General features: G+C 43.4%; 1 protein-coding gene across 1 annotated transcript in view; it reads right to left on the bottom strand.

Annotated features, from left to right (window-relative positions):
* slc38a8b (solute carrier family 38 member 8b) overlaps nt 1-15,693 on the bottom strand; it is a gene marked incomplete at both ends in the record, with an annotated part of 33,629 nt that overhangs the window by 7,206 nt on the left and 10,730 nt on the right. The window contains 4 exons of the mRNA XM_080844172.1: nt 632-746; nt 12,629-12,686; nt 12,780-12,884; nt 14,142-14,298. Coding sequence (XP_080700298.1) covers nt 632-746; nt 12,629-12,686; nt 12,780-12,884; nt 14,142-14,298 — 435 coding nt within the window. The remainder of the gene's footprint in view (nt 1-631; nt 747-12,628; nt 12,687-12,779; nt 12,885-14,141; nt 14,299-15,693) is intronic.

The following is a 15,693-nucleotide window of genomic DNA, read 5'->3' as shown; positions in this document are numbered from 1 at the left end:
TCGCGGACATTGAGTTACAATTGCTATACCAATGCTAGCATTACGTCACCCGGGCTCTATTTGGAAGTCACGCTGCCGCTCCTCTCCTGGAGTTTATACAGTTAATTGGTAATATACGACACCCGTTACCTTATAATTATGGAAGACTGAGAGAATGAAAATGTGTTATCTATACCAGTGGTTTTCAAAAGTTTTGTGCCCAAGGCACACCAAAATGTCAAGGCACACCTGTATTCATATACGTGCAAAATAATCTCTATAACAAGTTTTATCACTCTGTAAATGTTACATACAGGGGGTTTCGGGAAAGGTGCAATTGCTGAGGGTCAACCGATTAGAATGAAGAAATTGACGAGGCCACGACTGTTGACAGAGTTACAGCTTCATGCAGCACTGGGTCAAAGCCAAAGGGAAGTCCAGCAACCTATATAGTTTATGTCTATGGGACTAACTCTCATCTTAATTTAGTGATTGACGGGGGAGACATTTACTTGTAAAATGCAGCTTAAGTTGATCACAAAAGTACACAGAAGTTGCAGGTTACTTATCATTTTAAGGTATGTGTCCGCATTTCTAAAACATCACGCAAGGTATATCTTGAATACGTTTAACACTCTCTTGTTTCACTTACCAGTCAGAGTATAGATGAGAAGGCAGAAGAGCATAGACACCACAGAGATGAGTATCCAGTGAGAGAGCTTCTTATTCTCCATGCTGCTGTAGATGGTAATACAGGCTTCGTGACACTGAAACACAATTATATACCTTGGGTCTTAAAACTCTCAAGATTTCTATGCTCAAATCTCAGTTTTTTTACTGTCCTAAAATATGAACAAAAGGGAAAGGGAATACAACAGAAAACCTAAAGGCCAGAGGAGGTAACACAATGTGTGCTTCACAGAAGGAAATTGAAACCCACATCAGCTACTTGTTTTTTAACAACACCAATCATTGTACGACCGATCACACATGGTAAATTTGTCACACTCAAAAGTAGTATCAACAGTATTGTGATAGGCAAGCCAACAGATTAAAAAAATCTGGCCCCCCACTGACTAGACTTGACGCTCATCTACGCCCAGGTCATTTGAGTGTGAGACCCCTGCTATAGACCATCATATCCCCGCAAACAGGGGACGTCCCCAGGACGTTAACAGGACATTCGCAACGTCCCCAATTGGTCCCCGCCACAACGTTCGCTAGAGGACGTTACCAGAACGTTTTTGATGTTCGTAGCAAGTCTACGTTTGGTCCTTCTGTGACGTTCGCATGAGTCGTAAATCGGACTTTTAGGGAACGTTCTAATTTGGTCTCTCAGCACACGTCCCCACGACTTCCTTATAAAAACGTCCCCGTTACCTTTACCTGTGGTCCTCTGCGTGACGTTCGCATGAGCCTTAAATCGGACTTGCATCCATGCATTTATCTCAAGTCGGTTAGATTACTGAAACGCACACTATGCTGATCTAACAAAACAGATGTTAAACAATCTTCAACTTATCCTAAATGCAGCTGCTAGAATAGTCACTAAGACTTCAAAATGCAATCATATCACCCCTGTTCTTAAATCACTTCACTGGCTCCCTGTACATCAAATAATTGAGTTTAAAATACTCCTTCTTGTCTATAAATCACTAAACGGCCTTGCCCCACTCTATATTTCCGATTTGATTTATTTGTATGATCCATTGCGTTGCCTAAGGTCCTCCAATAAATGTCTTCTCACGACCCCAAGAATAAACACCAATGCTGCACACGGTGCCTTTAGTTACTGTGCCCCAACCCTCTAGAATAGTCTACCTCTGGAGTTAAGGTCATCGCATTCAGTGCTCTCTTTTGAAAAGGGAATTCAAACGTTTTTTATTTTCTTCAGCCTATTCATGTCCTGTATGTGTTGATGTGCCATATTCATGTTCATTGTTTTGTCTCTGTGCCTGTGTCCTTGCTCTCTGTCAGCCACCGCCATGTGCCATATTCGAATTGTTATAGCCTACTGTAACTAGAAAAGTATTTTAAACTAGCAAGAAGAATATGAACTTCCAAGGGTGTGGCTTGGATACATCATAGTATTCAGGGTGCTTGAATTTGCGCAAAAAATGTACTCTACGTTCTGTTGCAGCATCTTTGACTGCCTGTGGAAAGCTCAATGTTAAAGCTAGATACTTCATATTATACACAGACCGTCCTATGTATCCTCTGTATATTGTATTGGAATCATGCAGAAATTACATTTATAGCACAGATCAGTAGAGAAGCATTAATATTTATTTTATTTCATCATTATTAGTTTGGCTAGTTATTCGGTCTCCCTGCCCACACGTCCGTGATGTGCCATGGATGTTAATTTAAAAAGGAATCATTACGGAAAACCCTCAATGCCTAGTGACTGAGATCGCTACAATATGCTTTTCCTCAAACCCTCAGAAAAAATGACTAAGTTTGTTGGCTGTCTCACACTGTGATAAACCTGTTAAAGTGACAAAATAATAGTCCGACAGTGGTAGTACAGTAGGTAGAGAAGTGGTTTACTAATAGGAAGGTTACCCGTTCAATTCCCAAGCCTCGCAATCAAGTTTGTAAGCGTGTGTGTGTGTGTGTGTGTGTGCCCTTTAAGCAAAATGACAGCCCCGTGATCTATTATTATTTTATTTTTTTCATTTAGCTCAGCAAAAACGGTTGTTACCCCCACTGTGCCTGCTACGTCCGCGGTGCATCCTTTTACCGTCCTTGAATAACGTCCCCAGGACGTCTAAAACACGTTTTCCAGAAGTCACCACAATTCCCTCAGGACGTTCTTGCAACGTCCTGCAGAACGTCCACAGGACCTATAGAAACACTTTTCCAGACGTCACCGCAATGTCCTAGGGACGTTCTTGCAACGTCCTGCAGAACGTCCCCAGGACCTATAGAAAACGTTTCCCAATTGTCTCCGCAACGTCCTCGGGACGGTCTTGGAACGTCAAGCAAAACGTCCTAGAGTTGTCAAGGGAACCATACACATTTACATTTTTAGAACGTTCAGAGAGACCATTACAGGACATCGAGGGGACGTCATTTTGCTTACAGGGATGCTACTGTAAAGCTCTAACTTGTGTGCCGATAAGCTTTGGGTCTTACCACACAGATGGAGTTCTAGTTTCAATTACTCTGCCGTATGTGTGATCACTTGTTTACAAAACATCGCCTGTGACTGTGGAGCAGTGGAAACGTGTTCTGTGGAGTGATGAATCATGCATTTTATTTGTAGCCCACTTTTCATTCAAAATAATGTCTGAATGCCACAGAGCCAGTACATAGTTAAAACAAACTATAATAAAAAAACTTGTTTAACATATAAGCATTATAGAATGATGTGTGAATGTCAGCTATTTCTTTTGTGTTTCTGTTCAGTGATTTAACACAAAGTTAAAAGGCCTAGCGGAGCAAAAGGCCCGGTCGGCCATGGTGTGAGCTTGGTGTTGGGAACCCGGAGGAGCAAGCTGTTTTAAGATCTGAGGGTGCGGGTGGAGGTGTGGAGTAATGCGTTTGTGTAGGTGCATGTCCATTTATGCATTTATGGGTGAATAGTAGGCCTTTGTAGTCAATCCTTGATGAGACAGGGAGCCAGTGTAGTGAGTGTTGAATGGGTGTTATGTGCTCTTACTACACGGCTCTTCTTAATGCTGTAGAATGCTTCATTCACTTGAATGGGGCTTCCCAACGTTCTGCGGTCAGTTATTAACTGATAACTGACTGTTGCTATGCAATAATGACCGCTGTAAAGGAAAGTGGCCTTTTTGCCTCTGATTCATATCTTTCGTAGCACTCCGGTAACTTATCAATGGAGTTTCAGCGGACGGTTTAGCAGCTGTGTTCAACGTCTTTAAAGTTCAACGTCTTTGGCGAACTATTTCTCTGCTTTTTAACACTACGTATTAAACATCTTACATTTTAAAAAGGACACACTGTGTTAAGTTATTTTTTTGTTTTGGCAAGTAGCCGTATAAAAAGCGGGATAATGTATAGAACGCCGGTCATTATCGGGAAAATAAGCCCCTTCAGGTTGAAGCAACACCCCTCCGCTTCCCTTACATATTTCTGGGCCCTCATCAGGATCCTGGCAGTACTGTTTTGAATATATTGCAGCTTCTGTATGTTCTTGCCAGTGATCCCAGTGAAGAGTGAATTACAGTAGTCCAGTCTTGAGGAGAACGAGCTTCTCTGCATCTGACAGGGTTAAAGTGGGGCGGAGTTTGGAGATGTTTTTGAGATGATAAGAGGAGGTTTTGAACAGGTGTTTTATTCGGTCAGGCATGGCATGGCTGCAGAGCGGCTCGGGGCTTGTGTTGTCAGCATAACAGTTATATATCCTCTCTCTGCTGATGACAAGACTGAGGGGGAGCATGTAAATAATGAAGAGTATGGGGCAGAGGGTCGACCCCGAACTGTTGCATTACTCCTCTGTAGCCTCAGTTGAAGAGGATGGTTGTGGCTTCAGGAGGTTTATGGTGGATAAAAGCTGTTTAGAGTTTCCAGGGTTTTTATTGATTAAGCTGGAATAGAACTGTGAGCAACATCTTTAAAGGAGTTGGAGTAGGTCCTTTGATGCTCAGGGAAAGACAGTTAATGGACAGTGAGCCCAGAGGGGCTACATGGTCGTTCCAGGACACACCCAGTTGTTTTTATTTTCTGCAGCTCATGTGTGAACCAGGGAGGGGAGCGTGAAAAATGTATCTCACGTGACTGGACAGGGGCAGGCCTAGGGCAGGGCTTCGCCAAATGAGTATTTAGCCAGTATTTAGTCTCCTTCTCCAAACAAAGCTTTTTGAGTCTTGCTGTGAAACAAGGGGCTTGTCGTTGTTGTATCTCACCCTGGCCCATGTTGGAATACATCTGTCCTCACAGAAGCTGATGTATGACGTCACAGCCTCTGTATATTCGTCCAGACTGCTTGAAGCAGTTCTAGAATTGTCAAGCAGTTCCTCCACAGCTTCTCTGCTGCTCCATTTTTAGATCTCTGCACAGCAGAATTAGAAAGTTTAAGTTTCTTTCTGTATGCCGGGATCAGATCAATAGGAGCGTGGTCTGATAGACCCAGAGTAGCACATGAAACTGCATGATAATTCCTGTTAATGGTGCTGAAGCAGTGGTCCAATGAATTGTCTTCCCTGGTCAGGCAATTGACTAACTTTTTGTATTTGGGGAGTTCTTGAGTTAGGTTGTCCTTATTTAAGTCTCCAATGACAATAACAGGAGAGTTCGTATTCTCTCTCCTTTTTTCCACTTCTAATATCTGGTCAGTTGACGTTGAGCCTCGCACACATCAGCTTGCGTCGGGATGTAAACTCCCTCTAGAATATATAAGAGAAGTAAATTCACAGGGAGAGTAAAACGGTCTGCAGGTGATGAAAAATGATTCAAAATCAGTACAACAGGATTGTAAAATCACTTTCACGTAGCTGCACCAGCCATGTTTTATGTAGACACAAATCCCTCCGTCTTTTGCTTTGCGTGAAAGAATCGAATCGCGGTCCTCACTTAACAGCTGAAAGCCAGTCAGCTGTGTGGCCGAGTCCGGTGTACGTAGATTCAGTCAGCTAAGATTTCGTAAAACACAAAACAGAAGAAAGAGAAGTCCCAATTTGTCCTGATGAGAAGGCACAGTTCATCCATTTTGTTGCATAGTGAGCGGACGTTGGAGAAGAGTATACTCTGTAGAGGCGAGCGTAATCCTCTCTCCCTAAAGCGCACCAGGGCTTCAGCGTGTTTTCCTCCCCGCTCCATCTCACAGCATTGACAAGGGGGTTCCGCCTTTGATTAATAAGTCTAATAAAACCACGGAAGAGGCGAGAAGGTTTGGACATAAATCAGATGGTGTTGAGTCCCCGATGCTAAGTAGCTCGTCCCTCGTGAAAATAATCTGATATGAGTCGCAATAAACAGAATTAAAGACTGAAAACACCTTCAACCTTCAACACCTCGACTCCCCAGGGACCTATGCAAGAATGCTGTTTGTGGCTGTTTGTGGACTTCAGCTCAGCGTTCAACACCATCATCCCAGAAGTCCTCCTCACCAAACTCACCCAGCTCACTGTGCCCGCCTCCACCTGTCAGTGGATCACAAACTTCCTGATAGACAGGAAGCAGCAAGTGAAGCTGGGTGAAACAACATCCAGCACCCGGTCAGTCAGCACTGGTGCACCTCAGGGATGCGTGCTCTCCCCACTGCTCTTCTCCCTCTACACCAACGACTGCACCTCAGGTGACCCGTCTGTTAAACTCCTCAAATTTGCAGACGACACATCAGTCATCGGCCTCATCCGTGATGATGATGAGTCTGCATATAGACAGGAGGTTGAACAGCTGGCCCTGTGGTGCGGTCGCAACAATTTGGAGCTTAACACGCTTAAGACTGTGGAGATGACAGTGGACTTCAGGAGGAGCCCCCCAGCACTGCCCCCCCTCACCTTACTCAACAGTACTGTGTTGGCTGTTGAATCCTTCAAGTTCCTGGGATCCACAATCTCCCGAGACCTGAAGTGGGAACTCAACATCACCACCATCATCAAGAAGGCCCAGCAGAGGATGTACTTCCTGCGCCAGCTTAGGAAGTACAACCTGCCTCAGGAGCTGTTGATCCTTTTCTACACAGCGGTCATTGAGTCTGTTCTTTGCACATCCATCACTGTATGGTTTGGATCTGCAACCAAACTGGACAAGAACAGACTTCAACGGACTGTCAGGACTGCAGAAAGGATCATTGGTGCCAACCTGCCCACCATTCAAGACCTGTTCACATCCAGAGTCAAGAAGCGCGCAGGAAAAATAACTGCAGACCCCTCTCACCCTGGACACAAGATGTTCCAACTCCTCCCCTCTGGTAGGCGCTACAGATCTCTGTTCGCCAAAACCTCCAGAAACAAAAACAGTTTCTTCCCTCTTGCTGTCTCTCTCCTGAACAGCTAACCCTGCTAGCACTGAAATAAATAAATAAATAACTCATTGTACAATTACCCCTGCAACCATATCTAATAATAATAATAATAATTAATTTTATTTTTAACGCACTTTTCATTCAAAGGAATCTCAGAGTGCCTACATATTAGAAAATAACTATAATAATACAATAAAATGAAAAACAAATTTAAATATTAACATAAGCATAACAGAAAAGATTCAACACAAGGCCAGAAATGCCTTCCTGAATAAAAAAGTCTTAAGTCCAGCTTTAAAGGAATCCAGCGTCTGCGTTGCCCTTAGGTGGTCAGGGAGGCTGTTCCATAGATATGGCGCTGCCGAGCAAAAGGCCCGGTCGCCCATGGTGCGACGCTTGGTTTTGGGGACGCGGAGGAGCGAGCTGTTTGAAGACCTGAGGGTGCAGGTGGAGGTTTGGGGATTAATTAATTCTTGCAGGTAGGGAGGTGCATGTCCATTAATGCATGTATGGGTGATTATAAGGACTTTGTAGTCTATCCGGAAAGAGACAGGGAGCCAGTGTAGTGAGTGTAATAATGGTGTTATGTGCTCATATTTCCGGACCTTCATCAGAATCCTGGCAGCGCTGTTTTGGATGTATTGCAGCTTCTGGATGTTCTTGCCAGTGATCCCATAGAAGAGTGAATTACAATAGTCCAGTCTTGAGGAGATAAAGGCGTGGACAAGCTTCTCTGCATCTGATAGGGTTAAAGTGGGGCGGAGTTTGGAGATGTTTCTTAGATGATAAAAAGAGGTTTTGCACAGGTGTTTTATATGATCATTAAAGTTCAGGTGAGAGTCAAACCTAACTCCGAGATTAGTGACTGTGGAGGAGAGGGGGATGACCTGGCTGTCGAAGGTGAGATGAGTCAAGGAGGATGACTGAACCTGGTGTGGGGTACCAACAAGAAGGGCTTCAGTTTTGCTACTATTAAGCTGAAGAAAGTTGTTGCTCATCCATTCCTTTATCTCCCCAAGACAGGCGTTGAGAGATGACATGGCTACAGTGGGGCTTGGGGCAGTTTTGATATAAAGCTGTGTGTCATCAGCATAACAGTGGAAAGACATCCCATGTCTGCTGATGACGCGTCCGAGGGGGAGCATGTACATAATGAAGAGGATGGGGCCGAGGACCGACCCTTGCGGAACACCACAGGAGACAGGGAGCTGTCTGGACTTGCAACTTCCCAGTGAGACATATTCAGTTCTGCCAGAAAGGTAGGACTGAAACCACTTGAGTGCAGAGTCTGATAGTCCAATGGTGGTGTGGAGGCGCTCTAGCAGGATAGTGTGGTCCACTGTGTCAAATGCAGCAGTCAGGTCCAGGAGGATGAGGAGTGAGGGTGATCCTGCATCGGCTGTCATCTGCAGGTCATTTGTCACCCTGAGCAAAGCTGTTTCAGTGCTGTGGGCTGAACGAAATCCTGATTGAAATTTTTCAAACAAGTTGTTGTGTTTGAGGTGGTCCTGAAGTTGAGAAGTAACTACCTTCTCTAACACCTTGGACAGGAAGGCAAGGTTTGAGATAGGCCTGTAGTTGGCTAGAACCTCCGGGTCCAGGGTGGGCTTCTTAAGAAGGGGACGGATGACAGCAACCTTGAGAGCAGGTGGGACACAGCCAGACTGAAGGGAAAGGTTAACGACTTTGGTGATGAAAGGACTGAGAGGGGGGATGTGAAACTTGAGCAGAGCAGTGGGAATGGGGTCCAGGGCACAGGTACACAATCTCATTTTTCTGAGGATTTCTTCAACATGGCTCTCCCCAACCTCAGCAAGATGTAGAGGAGACAGCACACTCGCAGATGAGGTGTTGGTGTCATAGGGAAGTAGAGCTGGGGAGCTTGACATCTGAGAGCGAATGTTGTTGACCTTGGATCTGAAAAAGTCAATGAAGCTGTTGCATTGCTCCTCTGTAGCCTCAGTTGAAGAGGATGGTTGTGGCTTCAGGAGATGATTTATGGTGGTAAAAAGCTGTTTAGAGTTGCCAGGGTTTTTATTAATTAAGTTGGAATAGAACTGTGAGCGAGCATCTTTAAGTGAGTTGGAGTAGGCCCTTTGATGTTCACGGAAGGCCAGTTTATGCACAGTCAGCCCAGAGTGTCTGTAGCGTCATTCCAGGACACGCCCAGCTGTTTTTATTTTCCGCAGCTCATGTGTGAACCAAGGAGCAGAGCGTGAGAAATTGACCTCACGTGTCTTGACAGGGGCATGGAGATCAAAAACACAGCTCAAGGATGTATTATAGAGCTCTACTAATTCATCCACTGATGCAGAGGGTGGGCAGGTGATGAGCTGGAGATCTATGGTCATGGTGGCTGAGTCAATGCTTTACCAGTTCCGGAAAGACATTTGACGCTTAGGTCTAATAGTAGGCAGCTTAAAAGTCAAGGCCATTAAGACCACCTTGTGGTCGGACACACCAATATCATACACCTGTAGGTTACTAATGGGAGCAGAGTCAGTGATAACCAAGTCCAGAGTGTGCCCCTTGGTGTGAGTAGGAATCTCAACATGCTGCTGCAGGCCAAGACACTCAAGCAAACTCAGAAAATCTGCTGCAAACTGACAGGAGGGGTTGTCAACATGAATATTTAAATCACCAACAATGACAATGACAATAAATATCTATTTATTCCACCCTTCCTATATAACCGTCATACTCATACCATATTGTATTTTATTTATTCCTGCTCTTCCTGGACTCTCCACTTTGCACTATTGTTTGTATATATTTTTTAAGACTTGTTGACCATTGCACTGTTGTATTGTATTGTTTTGCACTGCTGTATTGTTTTGCACTGTTGTATTGTTTTGTGTTGTGATGTATATTTGTGTAATATGTGTAAGCACACCTGAGAGCCACTGCACCAAGACAAATTCCTTATTTGTGCAAACTAACTTGGCCAATAAAAGCTGATTCTGATTCTGATTCTGATTCTGAAAATAAACACAGAAGAGAGCACCAACACACCATGGTGGTCGTACGAGGCGCCATCTTGGATATATCCCTACTTCAGCTAAAGATTTCATAATTGAATAGTTTGGTTAACCTAGGAAGCTAACTAGCTAATGGTAGCTTAAAAAGCTACGTAAATGTTTGGTAGTATCTATGACAACATGGCTAATATGTGCTAACATGAGCTAACTAGCGTGTGGCTAAGGAGTATATTAATTATGACTTGTATTGTTGCAAGTAAACTTGATAAGATGATGAGCCGAATTTCAAAATGTACCATAAGGTGCTGACATAGACAGACTAGCCACAAGAAAAAGAGAAAACAGAATGCGTTATAATAAAGGAAACTAGAAACCTAATGGTTGCCAACGCAGCCTCTGTGCTTAGCCCCCAATAAGAAAAGGTATAAACTTAATGGGAGCCTATGCAGCTTCTCTGCATTTATAGACAAGGTATGCACTTGTTACAGTCACAGGACAAGTAGGACAGCTAAAACACCCACCCCTTCATTAGTTGTTCTGTTTACATGGTCTACATCTGTTTACACCCACCCCTTCATTGGTTGTTCTGTTTACATGGTCAACATCTGTTTACACCCACCCCTTCATTAGTTGTTCTGTTTACATGGTCAACATCAGTTTTGGTTTTAGGGAAACGACTGACACGTTTTCAGAGACACAAGGAGAAGATATTTGGAAATTGGAAGTCATAGGGCCTTTCTACAGGTGAAGACGCTTCAAAAACGCCTTGGCAAAGTGCGGCGGCCAAAACAGCCTGGTGCACCTGTGAAGCGGGGCTGCGTGCGCAACCAGGCGATGAAACGTAACAAAAACTATTGGTGTTTGGATCATTTTTGGTTTCGAATTGTATAGTTCCTCGTAGTTAAATAGCGCTTAAATTAAGGTTTTATCTATATTTGCCATCGCTGTTTTCGTTTCTTAAATACCGGTCATACCACATCTATCAGCATCAAAACCGAAAAGAAGTGGTAAAGTAGTTAAGCCCGCCTGTTGCTTGATCTGATTGGCTGCCTGGGCCGAGTGTGACATTGATGAGCGGTGCGCCTCCCTGCCTTGCGCTGGAAAGTTGAGGATAGTTCAACTTTTAAGCGCACCTAAAAAACGCTAGAAAGACGCAACGCGTGGCGGAGAAGAGGCGCACACGCAAGGCGCGCCGTACCATAAGAATCAACGCATTTGCTAGCGTCCCGTTTTTAAACCAAGTGTGTTCGGCCCCTTATTTGCAAACTTCATGTATGAATGTTTATTGGAGGGTAAATGTACTGGCATGATATCACCACTATGTTTTCGCAATAAAAATGACAAATGGAGAAATAAGCTGTAAACAAGGAAAATCTCTTCCTCCCACCGCTCAAGCATCTTTATTTAGTGCTTGTTGGAAAAAATAAACCTGGGTGATAATTTATCAGTTGTCTGCAAAATGTCCACAGCCTCACAAATAATTCTATAATAACGAATAAATAAGTATTCAAGATAAGACCGCAAAATATTTGTAATTTGCCAATTGATCATACCAAGCGGGACTAACAGTAAAGCAATTAGGCTAAACTGTCTTTGTATAAACTGTGGACAGGATTTCTTGAGCCCGCATTGATCCTTGTGCAGACCAAATACTGTTAACTGTTACTGAACATTGATCATTGTGCAGACCTAATACTATTAACTGTTACTGAACAGTGATCCTTGTGCAGACCAAATACTGTTAACTGTAAGTGAACTGTCCACGTAGCGACCATGCCAACTATATGAGAGATCAGTTTTAATAATACATTTTTTTTTCTATTCAATCAATAGATAGATTAATTGAGACTCCACAATGAGACTTGTGTGTGTCGCAATGGCCTGGATGAGTGCGTGATCTCTGAAATAAGTGTCCATGTATCATTTTTCCTTCACCTTATTGCACAAAACTGAGGTGGCCCACAAACAGGGGGCAGCTGATTCCCCTGATTAACTGCAGGATGTGCAAAAGAGATTTAAAAATTCATCCACAGTAATTTCCCTGGAAGATGTACATGCTAATCTGACTGATTTGTGAAAGTGAAAGTCCTCTCTATGGCAGAGGTGGTGTAGACACACACTCTGAAATTCACCTCTGCATTTAACCCATCCAGTGACACACACTCACAGTGAAGTGAGGTTACACACTAACCCGGAGCAGTGAGCTACAATTGGCAGCGCCCGGGGAGCAGTGATCAGGGTTAGGTGCCTTGCTCAAGGGCACTTCAGCCGTGGATGTGTGCATGGGAGAGCAGTGGTCTACCACTTCCCCACCCACATTTTTCCTACTGGTCGGGGATCGAACCGGCCACCCTACGGTTTCCGGCCTGAAACCTTAACCAGTGTGCCACGGCTGCCCACGATTTAAGGTGTGTCTCAACCCATATAATGATCATTGTGGGGGTGGATGCTAAGCACGTTTGTGATGACTTCATGACCTAACACTTAACTGACTCATGGCCAGATTTATGAAGAGAATTGGGCATACAATGTGCTTAAGTCTGACAAAAAATCTCTGTACACAAAATGTGGTAATGTGCGTACACGTGATTTTATAATAAGTTGTATGCAAAGACTGATAAGGGAAACATAAGTGAACATGTGTCATTTAGCATGACAATCACAGTTGGCATTTCAGTTGTGAGTGAACAACTTCGGAAAAACATGCATATAAAACTGTTAATTCAGTTTGACCAACCTGAAAACCAAAGCAGATGGTAGGAACGACACTGAACATTGAAGCCCATGATTCCAACCTTATAACAGAAGAAAAGAGAGACATGGGGTCAGAGAGAGTAAGTGGGAACCTTTGTATTTCCTTTGAGCATCAAACATACACACATATTTACCCTTGACTGTGCTCAGGAGTAAGGTCCGCAGTGTGCTCATCCTTCATGTAGTACTTCACTATGATAGCCACAGAGAGGTATGTTGCTGCTAATGTCCCTAATACACTACAACACATTGTGATGACATAGTGAGCAAGCGCATTAAAAAGAATATATAATAGCAGTACATACAATGTATTTGTTACAGTCATATATGTATTTAGATTTAACACCATAGCATCATAGCATTTCCATGACTCCAAACCAAAACATATGTGGCAGAATGGATGTGTGTTGTCTCTCTGTCTGCTCTATACAGGTTTCAAGTGCCTTGCTTCCTTAATAACTTAGAGCTATATTCTCCCATTTACGCTTAAGTCCTGTTTTGTGTGCTTGTAGTTAAGCATATTCTGCCTGTGTGTTTGATCACGCCCACAGCGATTAACTGCAGAATGAAGGCAGGTTCACGAAGAAGGAGTGAGTCACAACCTCATGGCTGTTGCGGAAAATGTGGAGTAAAATGTGGAGTGAGGACTTTTGCATTAACCTTGTGGATCTCATTTCAACCATGGAAAGTTCTCCATGGAGTTCTCTCTTGGAGTACCTCCCTTCCCCTTTCTCTCGGAGTACCTCCCTTCCCCTTTCTCTTGGAGTACCTCCATTCCCCTTCCTCTTGGAGTACCTCCCTTCCCCTTTCTCTTGGAGTACCTCCCTTCCCCTTTCTCTCGGAGTACCTCCCTTCCCCTTTCTCTTGGAGTACCTCCCTTCCCCTTTCTCTTGGAGTACCTCCCTTACCCTTTCTCTCGGAGTACCTCCCTTCCCCTTCCTCTTGGAGTACCTCCCTTCCCCTTTCTCTCGGAGTACCTCCCTTCCCCTTTCTCTTGGAGTACCTCCATTCCCCTTTCTCTTGGAGTACCTCCCATCCTCTTTCTCTTGGAGTACCTCCCTTCCCCTTTCTCTTGGAGTACCTCCATTCCTCTTCCTCTTGGAGAACCTCCCTTTCTTTTAGAGTACCTCCATTCCCCTTCCTCTGGGAGTACCTCCCTTCCTCTTTCTCGTGGAGTACCTCCCTTCCCCTAGCTGGTCTGCAACACATCTTCTGTTTGTTTTTCTTAATAAAATATCATTAATGGATGGAACCACATCTCCTGCTTCTTAGTATAATCAACCTGAATGCCTTTTTGGGTTATTGAGGTTGGTTTTGGTTTGGTTTGAGCAAAATATTTCCTTGGGTGAAATTTCTAGGGTGGCGTACGTGGATATTTTACACACAACCACTTTCCACAAACATGCATAAATAAAAAAAAATCATAGATTATTAAATTGTAAGTTAAAATGTTATTCTAAAAACAGAATTCTAGTGAATGTATGTAGCGTGCCCACCTGGTGTACTTCTGGATGCCGATCTCTTTAGAGATGGAAAGGGGCAAGATGATGACGAGACACATGATGAAGAGGACAAAGCGATGGTCACTGTACCAATAGTGTGGCATCTCTGCTTCAGTCAAGCCTGTTATTGTCTCGTATAGTGATACACACACTGGCAACAGAAATGTACAATTACACACACACACAAACACACATAAACACAAACACAGATGTATTAGTGTAAACTGCTATCACATTTTTTTTGCTTTACTAGTTCCACATTATCCACGCTCAAGATTTCTAGTCTTCTAAAGTTGTCTTGAGTCTCCCAATGTTATCTTGAATTAAAAAGCCCACCAGTACAACTTGGTAGCTTTTTTAATGAGTTAGGACATGGTTTGGCCTCTAGACACACACACACACACACACACACACACACACACACACACACACACACACACACACACACACACACACACACACATTCATTCTGCTGGAGCTTGAAATCACCTGGCTTATCTGCCCTGTTTGGTCCAAGAGATATGTTTTGTTCTTTTTTGGATGGTCTGTGTTTTGGGGATATTCTCTACCTTCTGTTATCGTCTGAATCTTCTGTGTTTTTGACAAGACATTTTCCAAAGATCTGCACTTGGATCGTACCTTTGCTCAGCATGATACACACTAGTTCAACAATCCAGCAGCCTGGATTCAATCCCTGACTCTGGCTTGACACTTTGTGTATGAGCTGGACATTCTGTTGTATGCACTTCCAATGAATATTTATATAGACAATTCTCATCCATCCACTGGATCAGCACCAACTTATTTCTAATCCATAATTCAGCATTGTTCAAACATTCAACCACTTCCTCTGATGAGAGTCAGTTGTTTTTGCCTTCTTAGACATCAGTCAAGACTATTTTCGTTCATGGTACTTCGGTGGTGGAATGATTTACCTAGTGCTGTCTGTTCCAGTTTTAAACATCATCTGTTTAATTAGTTATTTTATTTGAGGCTATTCAAAGTCCTATCATTGTAAGTCTCTCGCTGTACAGTACCTTAGGCTTACTTGCACGTACATTTCACTTGGATAATAAAATATGTACGTGAAAGAAAGCCTAAGCTACTCCCCAATCTCCCCATTGTTCCTCCTCCTGTGCCCTTATTAGGAATGGGAATCGAGAACCGGTTGTTGTTGAAGACTCGAAAATATGACCACAGGGCCACCTGCAATGCTTGAAAAGAGCTTGCGTCTATTTCATCAAAGGCGGAAACTCTTCCAGACCCTGTCTTTTGTGTTAGTGCCATTTGTTTCATTGTGTAAACCAGCTTTTATTATATGTTTATGTCAGTTTAAGTGCATACACTTAAAAAAAATAGCACTGTAATTGCCATGTTCAAATATTATTTAGCACAGCTCAAACTCTAGTATATCAAGGACCCCTAAACTGCCACAAATAAGACCAGGGAGGGATCCACATTTGATAAGATTATTTTCCATTCTCCCCCATCAAAGATTTTTTGAGTTTAAATGTTTCTTTACAAAATATGTATCAGCTTATCAGTT

The sequence above is a fragment of the Sprattus sprattus genome, assembly GCF_963457725.1.
Source record: "Sprattus sprattus genome assembly, chromosome: 8".
NCBI classification, from domain to species: Eukaryota; Metazoa; Chordata; class Actinopteri; order Clupeiformes; family Clupeidae; genus Sprattus; species Sprattus sprattus.
The sequence above is the reverse complement of the archived record's forward strand: the minus strand, read 5'-3'. Positions and strand labels throughout refer to the sequence as shown.